This window comes from Dipodomys ordii, unplaced genomic scaffold (genome assembly GCF_000151885.1).
Source record: "Dipodomys ordii isolate 6190 unplaced genomic scaffold, Dord_2.0 Scaffold3, whole genome shotgun sequence".
Classification (NCBI taxonomy): Eukaryota; Metazoa; Chordata; class Mammalia; order Rodentia; family Heteromyidae; genus Dipodomys; species Dipodomys ordii.
Genome location: NW_012267219.1, coordinates 864,039 through 880,439, shown reverse-complemented (window position 1 = coordinate 880,439; position 16,401 = coordinate 864,039). Strand labels below are relative to the sequence as shown.

General features: G+C 36.0%; 1 protein-coding gene across 1 annotated transcript; it reads right to left on the bottom strand.

The window, feature by feature from the left end:
- Positions 1-671: 671 nt before the first annotated feature.
- Positions 672-1,619, bottom strand: LOC105987098 (olfactory receptor 6C2-like). Its single transcript, XM_013018260.1, has one exon. The coding sequence runs from the start codon at positions 1,617-1,619 to the stop codon at positions 672-674; it is 948 nt and encodes a 315-aa protein (XP_012873714.1).
- Positions 1,620-16,401: the final 14,782 nt, after the last annotated feature.

The following is a 16,401-nucleotide window of genomic DNA, read 5'->3' as shown; positions in this document are numbered from 1 at the left end:
CTCTCAGCTCTTCAGCTCAAGGCTAGCACTCTACCACTTGAGCCACAGCGCCACTTCCGGCTTTTTTCTTTTTGCTTATGTGGTGCTGAGAAATTGAATCCAGGGCCTCTTGCATGCAAGGCAAGCGCTCTACCACTGAGCCACCTTCCCAGCCCCATGACATTCTTTTTTGTAAAGTAAGTTTTTTATTGTGAAAATACTGTACAGAGGGGTTACAATCACATGAGCAATGTAATGAGTCCATTTCTTATCAAGCATTGTTGCCTCTTCCTTTGTTTTTCCCCTACCATCCCTTCCCTCCCATCTCCACAACTATATTCTTATTTCCAATAACCACCAAAAAGTTGGAATTGGAGTTGTGGCTCATGAGGTAGAGCACCAGCCTTGAGTCAGAAAGCTAGGGTACAGTGCTCAGGCCCTGAGTTCAAAGCCCCCTGTACCAACACACACACATTTAAAAGCATCATTAGCAGAAAAAAAATCACTTTTTTTTTGATTTGGAGAATATCCTGAAAGAGGATTGTTTTATTAGGAGAATGAACTTACATGGTTGTATTGTTGTGGGTGCAAGAAATAGAATGCTTGAAAAGGTTCACCAGAATAGAAATCAGATCAACAAAGCAAATGAGAAGTTCAGGGGCTTATTTTCTGACCTTGTTTTATTTGTACATTTAAACATATTCTTTCTTCTTTGAGATGAAGGCAAGTTTTTTGAAGGAATCGCTGAAAGCTTGTCTCACTTGCTTGTTCCTCAGAGTGTAAATGAATGGGTTCAGCATGGGGGCAATAGATGTCATTAGCACTGCCACACCTTTGTTGATCGCCACCGATTCCTTGGCTGAGGGCTTCACATAGATGAAGATGCAGCTGCCATAGGTGATAGAAACCACGATCATGTGGGAAGAGCAGGTGGAAAAGGCCCTTTTCCTTTGCTGGGCAGAAGGGAATCGTAGAATGGTCTTGATGATGTATATGTAGGACAGAACCACACAGATGAGGGTCAGAATGAAGGTCAGCACAGCACAGAGGATCACCAACTGCTCTATGAGCCATGTGTCTGAGCAGGAAATCTTCAAGATAGGTGATGCGTCACAGAAAAAATAATCAATGATGTTGGAGTTACAGAATTTCAAATTCAGGAACAGGGTAAGTGGTGGGAATATAATCAACAAGCCAGCCATCCAACAGCAGAGGACGAGCTTTCTGCACACTCTGCTGTTCATGATGGTCACATAATGCAAGGGTTTACAGATGGCCACGTAGCGATCGTAGGACATAATGGCTAGAAGGAAAAATTCAATGACTCCAAAGATATCAGTAAAAAACACTTGGATGACACAGGTAGTATAGGTAATTGACCTGTCACCCGTGGCTATGTTATACAAGTATCTGGGGATACAAGCAGATGTAAATGAAATTTCCAGAAAGGCAAAATTTTGTAGGAAAAAATACATGGGTGTTTTAAGGTGGGAATCCAATAAAGTAAGGGATATGATAGTCAGATTCCCCAATATACTCAACATGTATGTGAAAAGCAGGAAGACAAAAATTGGAATCTGGAGTTGAGGGTCATCGGTTAGTCCCAATAAAATGAAGGTTGTAATGGTGTGGTTTTTCATTACCGACTTCTGACTTTTATTCAGTTTTTATATACAATGTAGAGATATATTGTTACATGAGTGATATTAAAGCCACGTAGCAAGAGACAGAGAGAGCAAATTAATTCATGCTCAGTGTCTCCTCTAGGCGGTAACTGATAAGATCAATACTCTGGTGAGTTTGGATGTTCAATAATTTGTTTTAGCTCATTGTTTATGACAGTTTATGATAGGTTAAAAAACTGTTCTGCAATCCCATTTCTCCTATTGTTTTATGTTTCTACTCCATACCCAACTGGGTCTTTTTCCATGTTATTAGATTGGAATCACAATATTTTCTGATGGAATGAAATTATATTCCCTTTTATGTCTGAGATTTCTCCTGTATTTTAGAGTTGCCTACTTAAATGCAGTTGCTATTCATGTCTTTCCCAAAAGTTTGTTTCTTGGTAAAGTACAAAAATAGTCAACTTTTTGGACTTAATGCCTGGGTTTTGTTGACTCATCTGTAACTTGTATTTCATACTTTTGTCACCATGACCACCATACATGTATTTATGTTGTTTGCTTTGTTGTAAAGCATCCCATCCTGGGATGGGGTGGGGGTTATGGTTCAAGTGGTAAGAGTATTTGCTAGAAAGTGCTAAGCCCCGAGTTCAAATCTCAGTATGGCCGAAAGCAAAAGAAAACAAAACTGCCACATTGTGGGCTTGCTCCTCCTTCTGTTTCTTTCTAGTATGTAGTTTATATTCTGTGTCCACTGGGATGGCTACACAGTTGGCTACCTCGGAAGAAATGCTTGATCCAAAGCTGGGAAAAGAGAAACATTTCCTTTATGTGTTTGGTCTGCTAAGTATGAAAAGTATCTTAAAACTTTGTTATCACAATCATCAAGTTCAAAATCAGATTGAAAATACTAGACATGTTCAGGTGTGGCCTGTGTACAACTACTTCTTTGTGGTTTATCAGCTTAAACCACACTTGTACTATATAGTCTTCAAAACTCGACTGGGTTCATGGCTCATTTGACAAAGTAAATTTGTTGAAATTAGCTTTTTTTTGTGGGAGAAGCAGTTATTGGGGTTTGAACTCTATCATTTGACCTATACCCTTAGTCTTTTTTTCTGTATCTACTTTGCAAACAGGGTCTTTTCTGGCCCATGATCTTCTTATTTATCTTCCTTATGTAGCTTGGATTACAAACACATAAAACCACATAGGAGACCACTCAGATTTATTGATTGAGATAGGAGTCTTGTTAACTTGTTAACTTTTTGCCTGGGCTGAGCTCAAATCCCAATCTTCTCTATTCTGCCTCCTAAGAAGATGAAATTACGAGTATGAGCCACTGTACTTTGTCCTTAAAAAGAAAGCTAGCTATCCAAATTAGTGGGATCATGGACTCATAGTCAATTTATATTCAAAGAATATAAATATATTCTTGTCAATATTCTAAGAATATTGACAAGCAGAAAAGGTCAAAAGCTATGTACATATGACCAGATAATATGATGTTAAGTGAAATGAACCCCAAGATAGGGACACAAGTGTTTTTTTTTTCTTTCTTGCTATTGTTTCTAATGTATTTATAAGGTATCATGTGATTTTGTTTTGTTGCTCTGTATGTTCCTCCCCCAGATATAACCCTTGTTTTTACTGTATTTGATGTCGCTATAATTTGGGGAGGAGGAGGAAAAAACAAAATGTTTAAATATGGATACAGGTTGACCCATTGTAACAATGAGATGTACAAGACACTGTGGAACAATGAACTTTACAATTTAGGTGGGGGTGGGGGTGGGGGTGGGTGGGAGGGGAGTGTAGTTGTGGAAGTGGGAGGGAAGGGATGGTAGGGGAAAAACAAAGGAGGAGGCAACAATGCTTCATAGGAAATGTACTCATTACCTTGCTCATGTAACTGTCACCCCTCTGTTCAGTATTTTCACAATAAAAGACATAAAAATATTGTTTCTGTAATACATTTGCATCTACTCTATGGGCTCACATATCAAAGCTAGCTTTGTTTTCCTGGTCTTCATCTTGAAGCTTTGTTCTTGATTTTATTCAAAATTTCTTTGCCTCTTTATTTAACATAGAGGTTGTATGTTTGCCCTTGGAATAAGGATTTTGCTAGTGAGTAATCATACCATGAAAGTGTAACCCTCTAAGTCTTCTTTTACGAAGAAGTCTCACCTTGCTTTTGCTCTTGAGCAGATAAACAGTTGTAATTTGTTAATGACAAGTTAAATCTTCTCCAGAGAAATCTGTTGGTAACATATGCAAACCAGAAGTCAAGGAGTTCATATAATAATTTTCACAGGTTAATCACCTGGAAATACATGGTAGCTACATTTTCATTTAACCTAATTTTTAAGGCACTTGTATCACTAGTTGATAAATCTTTTAGTCTGATAAAATTCTGTCCTTTAAAGATTTCTCCTATACAGAAATGGTGAGACAAAGGGTGAACTAATACAGCAGTGATATTCATTGGATACTGTGTTGGAAATGAACAAGCTTGTGGCGGAGGGAGAGTGGTCAGGAGGGAAAAACTGGGAGAAAATGAGGGAAGAGGTGACACTGTTCAAAAAGAAATGTGCCCATTTCATGACTTATGTAACTATAACCCTCTGCATATCACCTTGACCATAAAAATAAATTTTTTAAAAAGAAATTTTCCCCCATACTAACTTTATGAACGCACCACAAACTTTAAATAATTTCCAGCATGCTCTGATGTATCTCTTTATGTTCTATAATTGCTAGAAAGTCTGAAGAAATGGTTTTATAAACATCATTGCACATTTAATAATTTATGACTTTAGTATATATTTATAAGCTGGTTTTTTTTGTCAGTTATGGGGCTTGAACTCTGGGATGGGACGCTGTCTCTCAGCTCTTCAGCTCAAGGCTAGTGCTCTACCACTTGAGCCGTAGGGCCACTTCCAGTTTTCTGGAGGTTTATTGGAAATAAGAGTCTCACAGTCAAAGCGGACACTCTGAAAACATTACAGGATGGAATAGGAGAAACCATAGGTCTTGTTGGCACAGGCTGAAATTTCTTAATAGAGACCCAGAAACACAACAAATCAAAGAAAGGTTGGAAAAATGGGATTGCATGAAATTGCAGAGCTTCTGAATGGCAAAGGATATAGCAAGATCAATAGAAAGCCCACGGATTGGGAGAAGATCTTCACTAGCCATACAACGGACAAGGGTCTCATATCTAAAATATACCTGGAACACAAAAAACTAAATCCCCCAACAACAAATCTTCAAAGAAACAACTGCCCAATAAATAAGTGGGCTAAACACTTAAAGAGAAACTTCTCTGAAGAGGAAAGAAGGATGGCCAATTGACACATGCAGAAATACTCAACCTCCCTAGCCATAAAAGAAATGCAAATCAAAACAACATTGAGGTAACACCTCACTCCAGTTAGAATAGCTAAAATCAAGAACACTAAAAGCAACAGATGCTGGAAGGGATGTGGACAGAAGGGAACCTTACTGCATTGTTGGTGGGAGTTCAACCACTTTGGAAAGCAGCATGGAGGTTCCTCAAAAGACTCCACATAGAGCTCCCCTATGACCCAGAAATCCCACTTTTGGGCGTTTACCCAAAACTTTACAAACAAGACCACACTGAAGCTACCAGCACGACTATGTTTATTGCAGCACTATTTACTATAGCTAAGATATGGAACCAACCCAGATGCCCCTCAGTAGATGAATGGATCAAGAAAATGTGGTATATATACACAATGGAATTCTATGCCTCCATCAGAAAGAATAACATTGCCCCATTTGTTAGGAAATGGAAAGACTTGGAAAAAATTATATTAAGAGAAGTAAGCCAAGCCCAAAGAAACATAGGTCCCATGGTTTCCCTTATTTGCAATATCTAGTATATGTCTGAGTCAAGCAGAAAATGTCAGATAAGGTGATGCTAGGGAAATGAACCCTAAGATATGTATTCAAATGTTTTTTTTCTTTCATGTGATTGTTTCTAATGCATTTATAAGATTATTTCTTTGTTGCTTTGTATGTCCCTCCCCCACAGTATAACCCCTGCTTTCACTGTATTTGATGTCTGTATAATTTGTGGAGGGGAAGGGGAAAAACAAGTCGTTTAAATAGGGATACAGGTGGACCCATTGCAACAATGAGATATACAAGTCGTTATGTCAAAAGCGAACTTTACAACTTTGGTGTGGGGGGGAGGTGGAGGTGGGAGGAGCGGGGAGGATTGGGGGGGCAGGGGGAGGATGGGAAGGGATGGGAAGGGTAACAAAGGAGGAGGCTACAATGCTTGATAAGAAATGTACTCATTATCTTGCCCATGCAATTTTAACCCCTCTGTACAGTATTTATTACAATAAAAAATTAAAAAAAAGAGTCTCACAGACTTTCCTGCCCGGGCTGGCTTTGAACTGTGATCCTCAGATTTTAGCCTCCTGAGTAGTTAGGATTACAGGCGTGAGCCACTAGTGCCTGGTTTATAAGCTGTTTTTAAAAATTTTTTTATTATAAAAATACTGTACAGAGGGGTTACAGTTACATGAGTAAGTTACCTATGGAGCATTGTTACCTCCTCCTTTGTTTTACCCCTACCATCCTTTCCCTCTCCACCTCCCCAACTTCTCCCTCCTCACCAAGTTGTAAAGTTCATTTTCAACATAGGGTCTTGTACATCTCATTGTTACAATGGGTCAACCTGTATCCTTATTTTAGCATTTTGTTATTTCCCTTCCCTTCCCCAAATTAGAAAAATGTATATACAAGATGCAGGGCAATTCATCAAATACAGTGAAAACAGGGGTTATACCGTGGTGGAAGAACATACAAAAGAAACCAAAAAAATCACATAGTACATTATAAATACATTAAAAACAAAAGCAAGAAAGAAAAAAAATCTTGGGGTTCATTTCACTTAACATCATCTTATATGGTCATATATACATAGCTTTGTCCTTTTCTGCTTGCCCTAGACTTATACTAGTTATTGCAAATAAGGGAAACCATGGGACCTGTTTTTCTTCGGGCCTGGTTTACTTAAATAATTTCTTCCAAGTTTTTCCATTTCCTAACAAATGGGGCGATGCCATTCTTTCTGTTGGAGGCATAGAATTCCATTGTATAAATAAACCACATTTTCTTTATCCATTCATCTACTGAGAGGCATCTGGGTTGGTTCCATATCTTAGCTATGGTGAATAATGCTAAGATAAACATAGTTGTGCTGGTATATAAACTCTTTTTCATATCAGCATTTTCCTTTAACTCGATTTGAGATTGTATCAGAGTACCACTGTACCTCTGTACTACTGTACATCTTTTTTCAAGATTTTTGACACTTTTATTGAACACATGTGTTAGTAACACTGGGCTTTAATTTTATAGTCTCACATGGATTAATAATTTATTTAGTTTACATATAAGATATGCATCACTATCTTCTATAAAGATCTCCTTCTTATATTCTTTCCATGGATATATTCCATGGATATATATATATATATATGTATATGTATATATATGTATATGTATGTATATATATATCCATGGAAAGAATATATGTGTGTGTGTGTGTGTGTGTGTGTGTGTGTATGTATTGCCACTTCTGGGGCCTGGGCACTATCCCTGAGCTTTTTTTGCTCAAGGCTCACACTCTACCACTTGAGCCACAGAGCCACTTCTGGCTTTTTCCACTTATGTGGTGCTGAGGAATGGAGCCCAGGGCTTCATGCATACTAGGCAAGTACTCTACCACCAAGCCACATTCCCAGTCCCCTCACTGGATATTTTGATAATACTTTAAAGTGAAAGTTAGAAACTTTTCAGTTCTTCTTTTGGATTACTATTTGCTTGGTAGTTTAGTTTTTCATTCATTGTCTCACTTAATTTTATTAGCATACTGAAACACATGTTAGTTTTGAAAAAGTGTCTCCAACATTTGAGTTTCTCTTATGTGGATGAATAGAAAGCAATTTCCTCTCTAATTAGTATATGATGGTTATTTATTTATTGCTATTTATTTATTTATAAAAATAGCACTCTCTCAAGAAACCAGAGCCAGATCACCCCTTAATTATATGTATGACCAGTTATTGCAATTAAACACCCAGGCTTATTGTCCTGCCATTGGGAAAGAGAGTTGGTGATTTTTTTCTATTGTTGGAGCTCAGTGTCCTTCCTAGAACTATGGAGTTCTCACAATAATGACAGTAGGAAGTTCCCATTGAAGAGACCCTCCTCTAGCCTCTCCACTGCTCCCATCCGTTCTTGGGAACCATTATTTCCTAGAGCTCTTCCATAGGAATGTGCTCATTCCTGAACCCTCTGCATGATGGCTCTTGTCCCCAAACATTTTATTTACTGCATTCATGAATAATCCTAACTTGTGATGGGAAAAGTTTAAGATTTTTTTTTGTTTTTGGTCCTGGTCCTGGATATTGAACTTTGGAGCTGAGTGCTGTCCCTGAACTTTTGTGTTCAGCCACAACTCCACTTCTGGCCTTTTGGTACTTAATTGGAAATGGGAGTCTTACGGACTTTCTTGCCTGGACTGGCTTCAAACCTTGTTCTCCAGATCTCAGCCCTCTGAGTAGTTAGGATTACAGGCATGAGCCATCAGCCCCTGGTTTCTACCATTTTCTTTTTCTTTTTTTTGGGGGGTCTGGTCGTGGGGCCTGAACTCTGGGCCTGGGCACTGTCCCTCAGCTCTTCAGCTCAAGGCTAGCGCTCTACCACTTGAGTCATAGCACCACTTCCTGCTTTTTTCTTTTTTCTTATGTGGTGCTGAGGAATCGAACCCAGGGCCTCTGGCATGCAAAGCAAGCACTCTACCACTGAGCCACCTTCCAGCCCTCTACTATTTTCATATTAAAAAATTTCAGGAGAGTTAATTTTGTGAATATCAAATACCTTGTAATATTGAGTGATTTAAATGTAGATGTGTTTTTTTCCTTTGAAAAGGAAAATGAGGATGTGAGAGTCATAACATCATCCCATTAATAAATTTACATTATCTATATGTAGCTGTAAAAAGCAGCATTTCAAAAATACAACCTGGAAAGATCTGTGACTCATTATATAACAATTCAAATTAATAATTTTAACTGAGTTTGTAACACATATCAAAACTGCCTCTCAGAGAAAAACATCACATAGATTTACCAAGTATGAAATTAAATGCAATAGCCACTGTACTTCCTCTTATGAGAGTGAGTAACAGCATCAGCTGATTCTTTAGCAAGAGTCCTAAGGGCCAACCTGATGAAGAGTATCTTACCGCAAAGGCTTAAGTGGAATATTCTTGTTTCCTACTTTCTCTGACTTGGTTCTGCAAAGGCCTACACCTCTTCAAGTCTTCATCTTCAACACACTGGGAAGGTTTTTATAGCCAACAAATGTTCTATTTTTTTTAATCTGGGAAGTATATTTTAATTCTCTTTTTGCATGAAAATTGTCATTTCAAATATTTCCCTTTCTTATTTTCAAAGCATTAACATTATTACTTTTCTGGGTAGGGTGGAGGCTTCTTGTATTTGGTGAACTTGAGACTAAATAAGTTACTGGGTCCTTGGTGACCTATGTTCAAGCATCACTAATGAGTTTTGTTTGTAATGAACTTAGACAAAATTGTGGAAAATGCTACTGTGGGGCAGTGTCCTTAGAGAGGCAAAGATGTAACCATAGCAACAGGTGTAGGTCAAGACAAAGCACTTAAAAAAAAGGTAGTCCAGAATCAGTCTGCTTCTCCTGTATTTTCCCTATAATAAATGACTGTTGAAAGATTAGAAAACCAACCTATCTTCTCATTACCAAAAATTAAAAAAGATAATAAAACAAAACTATTGAAAACTCAAAGTGATAATTATTTTTAATATTTTAAAATTATATCTGACTGAATATTAAGAAGTGAAAATATCATTTCATTATTTATAGTTGCAATTTGATTTTCACTTAATTATATGAACTTATAATGTTTTAACAACAATACAGGTCCATCATTGATACATAATATGTGTTTCATAGCACCCATTTATATTTGATACCATTCTTATCTATAATATATTATATATTGTATATCATTATATTTACATATTTTAAAATATATGTATTTATATTATTCTTTATTTATAATATATATTTTATATATGTAATATATTACATATGTATATAAACTATATCACGTATAAACATATTATATTTCAATATTATAAAACATAATATATAACTATATAGCAGATAATATATTATACAAATTATATGATATATATCATATAATATACTATAATTATATAATACAATTGTATATAATATGCTATAATTATATTTTATATACTATAATTATATATTAAATACTATATAAGATATATAATATGTAATATTGTACAATTACATGTTTATATAATTATTAGCATATATTTTCCTTTATATATAATATGTGATATTATATAATTATATATAATACATAATATACAATGCACATATAATTCATACATATATTGTATAACACATAATATAATATATAATATTATATAGCTATATAATATAGAATATATAATTATATAGAATATAATCTATAATTTATTATATATGATTATAATATAATAATATATATTTATACATTTTTACATAATACATAATAAAATTATATATTATAATATATAATTATAAACTATATAATTATATATAGTACACTATAGTATATAGCATATTATATAGTATATGATGTACATATGTACTATATAATTATATAATACTTAATATATGATGTATATAATATGAAATATATGATATATAATATAGAATACACATAATATATAACATATATCATATATAAATATATAATATGTAAATTCAAAGCAAGTTATAATTATTTTTATATATATTAAATTCATAAATATTATATACTAAAATGTATAAGTATATATGCTCCTTAGTTTTACCATAGTCAACTGTATTCTTGTATGATCTCATATATTTAGTTTATTAGCATCTTATATTTCATAGTGAATATTGCTGGAGAGAAAACACACTTAGATAAATTTATGGAAATACCAAAATGAAAATATAGTCACACATTAAAGTTTCTGTATTGTTACTACAGTGTCCAAGAAAAGATTATGTCAAATTGTACCACCAGAATTTATGGAGTGCCTAGCTTTTTATTTTTAGTCTTAAGAGTTTTATTTGCTGTATTAGATTTGAACTCAGGGCCTCATGTTTGCCAGGTCAGTACTCTAACAACTTGTGGTACATCCCACATCCAATATCATTTTTTTGGGGGAGGGGGCTGGTCCTAGGGCTGGTCTTTTGTGTCAAGGCTGGCACTCTACCACTTGAGCCACAGCTCTACTTTTGTCTTTTGTGATGAATTGGAGGTAAGGACCTCATGTACTTTCCTATCTGGGCTGGCTTGGAACCATATCTCAGATTTCAGCCTTCTGAGTAGTTAGGATCACAGGCATGAGTCAGTGGCAACAGGCTTTCTTTCTTTCTTAGTTTTTTTAAAATTAAATTTTATTTTTTTAAATTGTGAAACAAACTTTTACAAATTAATTTACTTTATTGTTATTATAAAGGTGATAGACAGAGGGATTACAGGTACATGAGTCAGGTAATAAGTACATTTCCTTTAGTTCAGTGTCTTCCGTTCCCTCATTCTCTCCCAGTTCTTCTCTCCCATCTCCACTCATGAGCTGCATAGTTCACTTTCATCTGTGTCCAGCGAACTCCACTGCTGCATTTGTCATCCTTTTCCCCTCAAGTTCGGTACCCTCCCCCAACCTGAAGATAAAACATGATAAAAGAAGACAGAACAGTCAAATATACAAATGTAAAAAAGAGAGATCTCCTTTCTATATCTTGCAGTTTGTTCTGCTATATACATATAGATGTATATATAGTTTTATATAAACATGAAGAGGCATGTAGGCATTGAGCCTTTTTGTTTCTTTCTTAAGAGTATCTTCTTTTGGTCTCAATGTGCATATCTGTATAATTTATCATACCTCAGTGTCTTGTAATCTAATTTTCACATATCAAATAAATATGCTGTTTTGATCTCAATGTGAGGATTTAGAAACTTGTTTAATTTATTATATCCTAGTGTCTCTTATTTTAATTTTCAATTTTTTTTTATCAGTCCTGGGGCTTGAACTCTGGCCTGGGTACTGTCCCTCAGCTCTTCACCCTCAGCTCTTCAGCTCAAGGCTAGTGCCCTACCACTTGAGCCACAGCACCACTTCCAGCTTGTTTCTGATTATGTGGTGCTGGGGAATTGAACGCAGGGCCTTATGCATGTGAGGCAAGCACTCTACCACTGAGCCACCTTCCCAGCCCCTATTCCAGTGTCCTTTAGGTCTAATTTCTGCATATCAGAAAGAGCATGCATCATTTGTCTCTCTGAACTTGGCTTACGTTAGTTAACATGATTTGCTCTAGTTTCATCCATTTCCCTAAAATGACATTATTTTGTTCTTTCTAATGGCTGTGTAAAATTCCATTGTGTATAGGTAGCACATTTTTTGGATCCATTCATCTATTGTAGGGCATGTGGGCTGTTTCCATATCTTGGTTATTGTGAATAGTGCAGCATTGGACATGGATGTGCAGGTATCTTTATCATATGCTGGCTCATGATCTTCCATGAAGAGTAGATGCCCAGGAGTGGTATGGCTGGGTCTCAGGGAAGGTTTTTGAGGAACCTCCAGACTGCTGTCTAGAGTTGTGTTAGTTTACATTTCTACCAACAGTGAAATAGGTTTTCTTTTCCCCCACATCCCTCCCAACATTTCTTGTTGCTTGAATTCACCATGTTGGCCAATCAAACTGGGTGAGATAATCTCAGAGTTGTTTTGATTTGCATTTTCTTTTATGGCCAGGGATAATGAACATTTCCTCTTGTGTTTCTTTGCCATTCTTACCTCTTCTTTTCAGAAGTCTCTCCTTAGCTTGTTTGCCCATTTAGTAATTGGTTTATTAGATTTGGGAGGGGTTAGTTTTTGAGCTCCTTGTATCTTTTGGATATTAGGCCTTTGTCTGATGTATAGCTGGTAAAGATCTTCTCCCAGTCTGTTGGCTGTCTTTCTAATTTAGTAACTGTGTCTTTAGCTTAGCAGAAGATTTTTTACTTTGATATAGTCCCATATGTCAAATCTCTCTCCTATCTGTTGTGCTCTTGGGACTCTTTTCAAGAAGTTTCTACTTACACCTATAAGTTCTAATGTTTCTTCTGTTCTCTTGCAGTAATTTCAAACTTTCAGGTCTGATGAGGTCTTTGATCCACTTTGAATTGATAATAGTGCATAGTGACAAACAGGGATCCATTTTTAATTTTCTGCATATGGATGTCCAGTTTTCCCAACATCAACTATTGAAAAAGGATGTTTTCCATCATTTGTCTTTGGTTACCTTATTAAATATCAGGTAACTATAACTTTATGGTTTTATTTCTGGGTCTTTTAATCTGCTCCATTGATCTTGGGATCCACTTTTGTGCCAGTATCAACCTGCTTTTTGTTACTAGAGCTCTGTAGTAGAGCTTGAGGTCTGATATTGTGATACTACTTGCATTACTTTTTTTTTTTGCCTATAATTGGCTTTGGCTATTCAAGGTCTTTTGTTTCGTATCACTTTTTGGATTGTTTTGTCTATCTTAGTAAAGAAGATCACTGGGATTTTCATGGGAATTGCATTAAAATTGTATATCATTTTTGGCTCTATGGCCATTTTCACACTATTGATTCTACCTATCCATAAACATGGAAGGTCTTTCCATTTCCTGTGTCCTCTTTGATTTCTTCTTCAGAATTTTTTTTATTGTGAAAATACTGTACAGAGGGGTTACAATTACATGGGCAAGGTAATGAGTACATTTCTTATCAAGCATTGTTGCCTCCTCCTTTGTTTACCCTTCACATCCCTTCCCAGCCTCCCCCCGCCCCTCCCACCCACTCCTCCCCCCCACCACCAAAGTTGTAAAGTTCGTTTTCGACATGACAACTTGTACATCTCATTGTTGCAACGGGTCCACCTGTATCCTTATTTAAACAACTTGTTTTTCCCCTTCCCCTCCACAAATTATACCGACATCAAATACAGTGAAAGCAGGGGTTATACTGTGGGGGAGGGACATACAAAGCAACAAAGAAATAATCTTATAAATGCGTTAGAAACAAATGCATGAAAGAAAAAACATTTAAATACATATCTTAGGGTTCATTTTCCTAACATCACCTTATCTGAACTTTTCTGCTTGACTCATACATATACTAACTATTGCAAATGAGGGAAACCATGGGACCTATGTTTCTTTGGGCTTGGCTTACTTCACTTAATATAATTTTTTCCAAGTCTTTCCATTTCCTAACAAATGGGGCAATGTCATTCTTTCTGATGGAGGCATAGAATTCTATTGTGTATATATACCACATTTTCTTGATCCATTCATCTACTGAGGGGCATCTGGGTTGGTTCCATATCTTAGCTATGGTAAATAATGCTGCAACAAACATAGTTATACTGGTAGCTTTAGTATGGCTTTGTTTGTGATCATTTGGGTAAATGTCCAAAAGTGGGCCATAGAGGAGCTCTGTGTGGAGTCTTTTGAGGAACCTCCGTACTGCTTTCCAAAGTGGTTGAACAAGTTTACACTCCCACCAACAATGCAATAAGGTTCCCTTCTGTCCACATCCCTTCCAGCATCTGTTGTTATTAGAGTTCTTGATTATAGCCATTCTAACTGGGATGAGTTGGTATCTCAATGTTGTTTTGATTTGCATTTCTTTATGGCTACAGAGGTTGAGCATTTCTGCATGTGTCTGTTGGCCATCCTTCTTTTATTATCTCTTTATACCTATATAATTTTTAAAGAAATTTTATTTTTTTAGTTTTTCATGCCTCCTTTCTATCCCTCCCCTTCTTTCATCCTATCTCTTTCTTCTCTGAATATTATTTTAAACTTAGATAATTTTTAACTTTCAGTTTTTAAATTTAAATTTTGTTTTTTTCCATTTTTCTTGTCTTTTTTTAAATCTCTCTCCTTCAGATTTTCATAGTTTTCACTAAAAAGATCTTTTTGGTGTTTGGTTAGGTTAATTCCTAGGTATTTTATTTATGTATTTTTTGAGCCTATTGCAAATGGAATTGTTTTCATGATTTCCCTTTCTGCTTGTTCATTGTTGGTATATAGAAAGCCACTGATTTTTGTATCCTGTTACTTTGCCGAAGTAGTTGATCAGCTCTAGTTGATTGGGGATAGAGCATAGACAACCTTTATTATACTTAACCCAGGTACATCCTTTCTATTTCTCTTTAGGACTTTTATTATAAAGGTATGAATTTTGTCAAACATTTTAAAGTCAGCTAGGTCAGTCAGTCTAGCTACTTAGTAGGTTGATATCTGAGGATCAAGGTTTGAAGACAGCCTGGGAAGAAAAGATTGTTAGATTTTATTTTATTTTGTCAGTTGTGGGGCTTGAACTCAGGGCCTGGTGTTGTCCCTGAGCTCTTTTGTGCAAGGTTAGTAGTCTACTACTTTGAGCCACGGCTCCACTTCTGGTTTTTGAAAGGTTAATTGTGATAAGAATCTCATGGGGACTTTTCTGCCTAAGCTAGCTTTGAACCATGACCCTCAGATTTCAGCTGTCTGAGTACCTAGGATTACAGGCGTGTACCAACAGTGCCCCGTGAGTGTGAGCTTTTGATGTCCAATTAGGTACAACCCCTCCCCCCCAAGTGGAGCTGTGGTATAAGTGGTAGAGGATCAGTCTTGAGTAAAAGAGCTAAGATAGTGCCTGGATGCTGAATTCAAGCCCTATTACTGAAGTGTACGCACAGACACAAACACAGACACAGACACAGACACAAACACGGACACAGACACAGACACAGACACAGACACAGATTTTTATCCTAATCTGGCTATTAGAAATCTTTCTTTTTTGGTCATGTCTATTTAGTCTGAAGCTCCTATACCTGAGTATCCCTATCTTTCCCTCTGTATGGGAATTTTTTTCCCCTATAGTTTCATTGAATATAGTTTTTCTGTGTCTTTAGTTTTTATTTCTTTTCCTTCTTCTATCAAGTGGGTTTAAATTTTTTTTATTGTAAAAGTACTGTATAGAGGGGTTACAGTTACATGAGTAATGAGTATATTTCTTATTGAGCATTGTTACCTCCTTTGTTTTTCCCCTACTATCCCTTCCTTTCTTCCTCACCTCCCCAACTCCTTCCTCCCCACCCCACCCTGAAAAGTTGTAAAATTCATTTTCCACAGTGTCCTGTACATGTCATTGCTACAATGGGTCAACCTATATCCTTATTTCAGCATTTTGTTATTTCCCTTCCCCTCTTCCAAATTAGAAAAATGTATATACAAGATGCAGGGCACTGGAATCAAATACAGTGAAAACAGGGGTTATATCATGGGAGAGAAACATACAAGAGAAACAAAAGATCACATAGTACATTATAAATACGTTAACAACAACAGCAAGAAAGAAAAAAACACTTGTGTCCCTATATTAGGGTTCATTTCACTTAACATCAACTTATATGGTTATATGTACATAGCTTTTGAACTTTTCTGCTTGTCGTAGACATATACTAGTTATTGCAAATAAGGGAAACCATGGGACCTATGTTTCTTTGGGCCTGGCTTACTTCACTTAATATAATTTTTTCCAGCTCTTTCTATTTCCTAACAAATGGGGTGGTGCCATTCTTTCTGATGGAGGCATAGAATTCCATTATATATATATACATATATATATATGTATATATATATAAT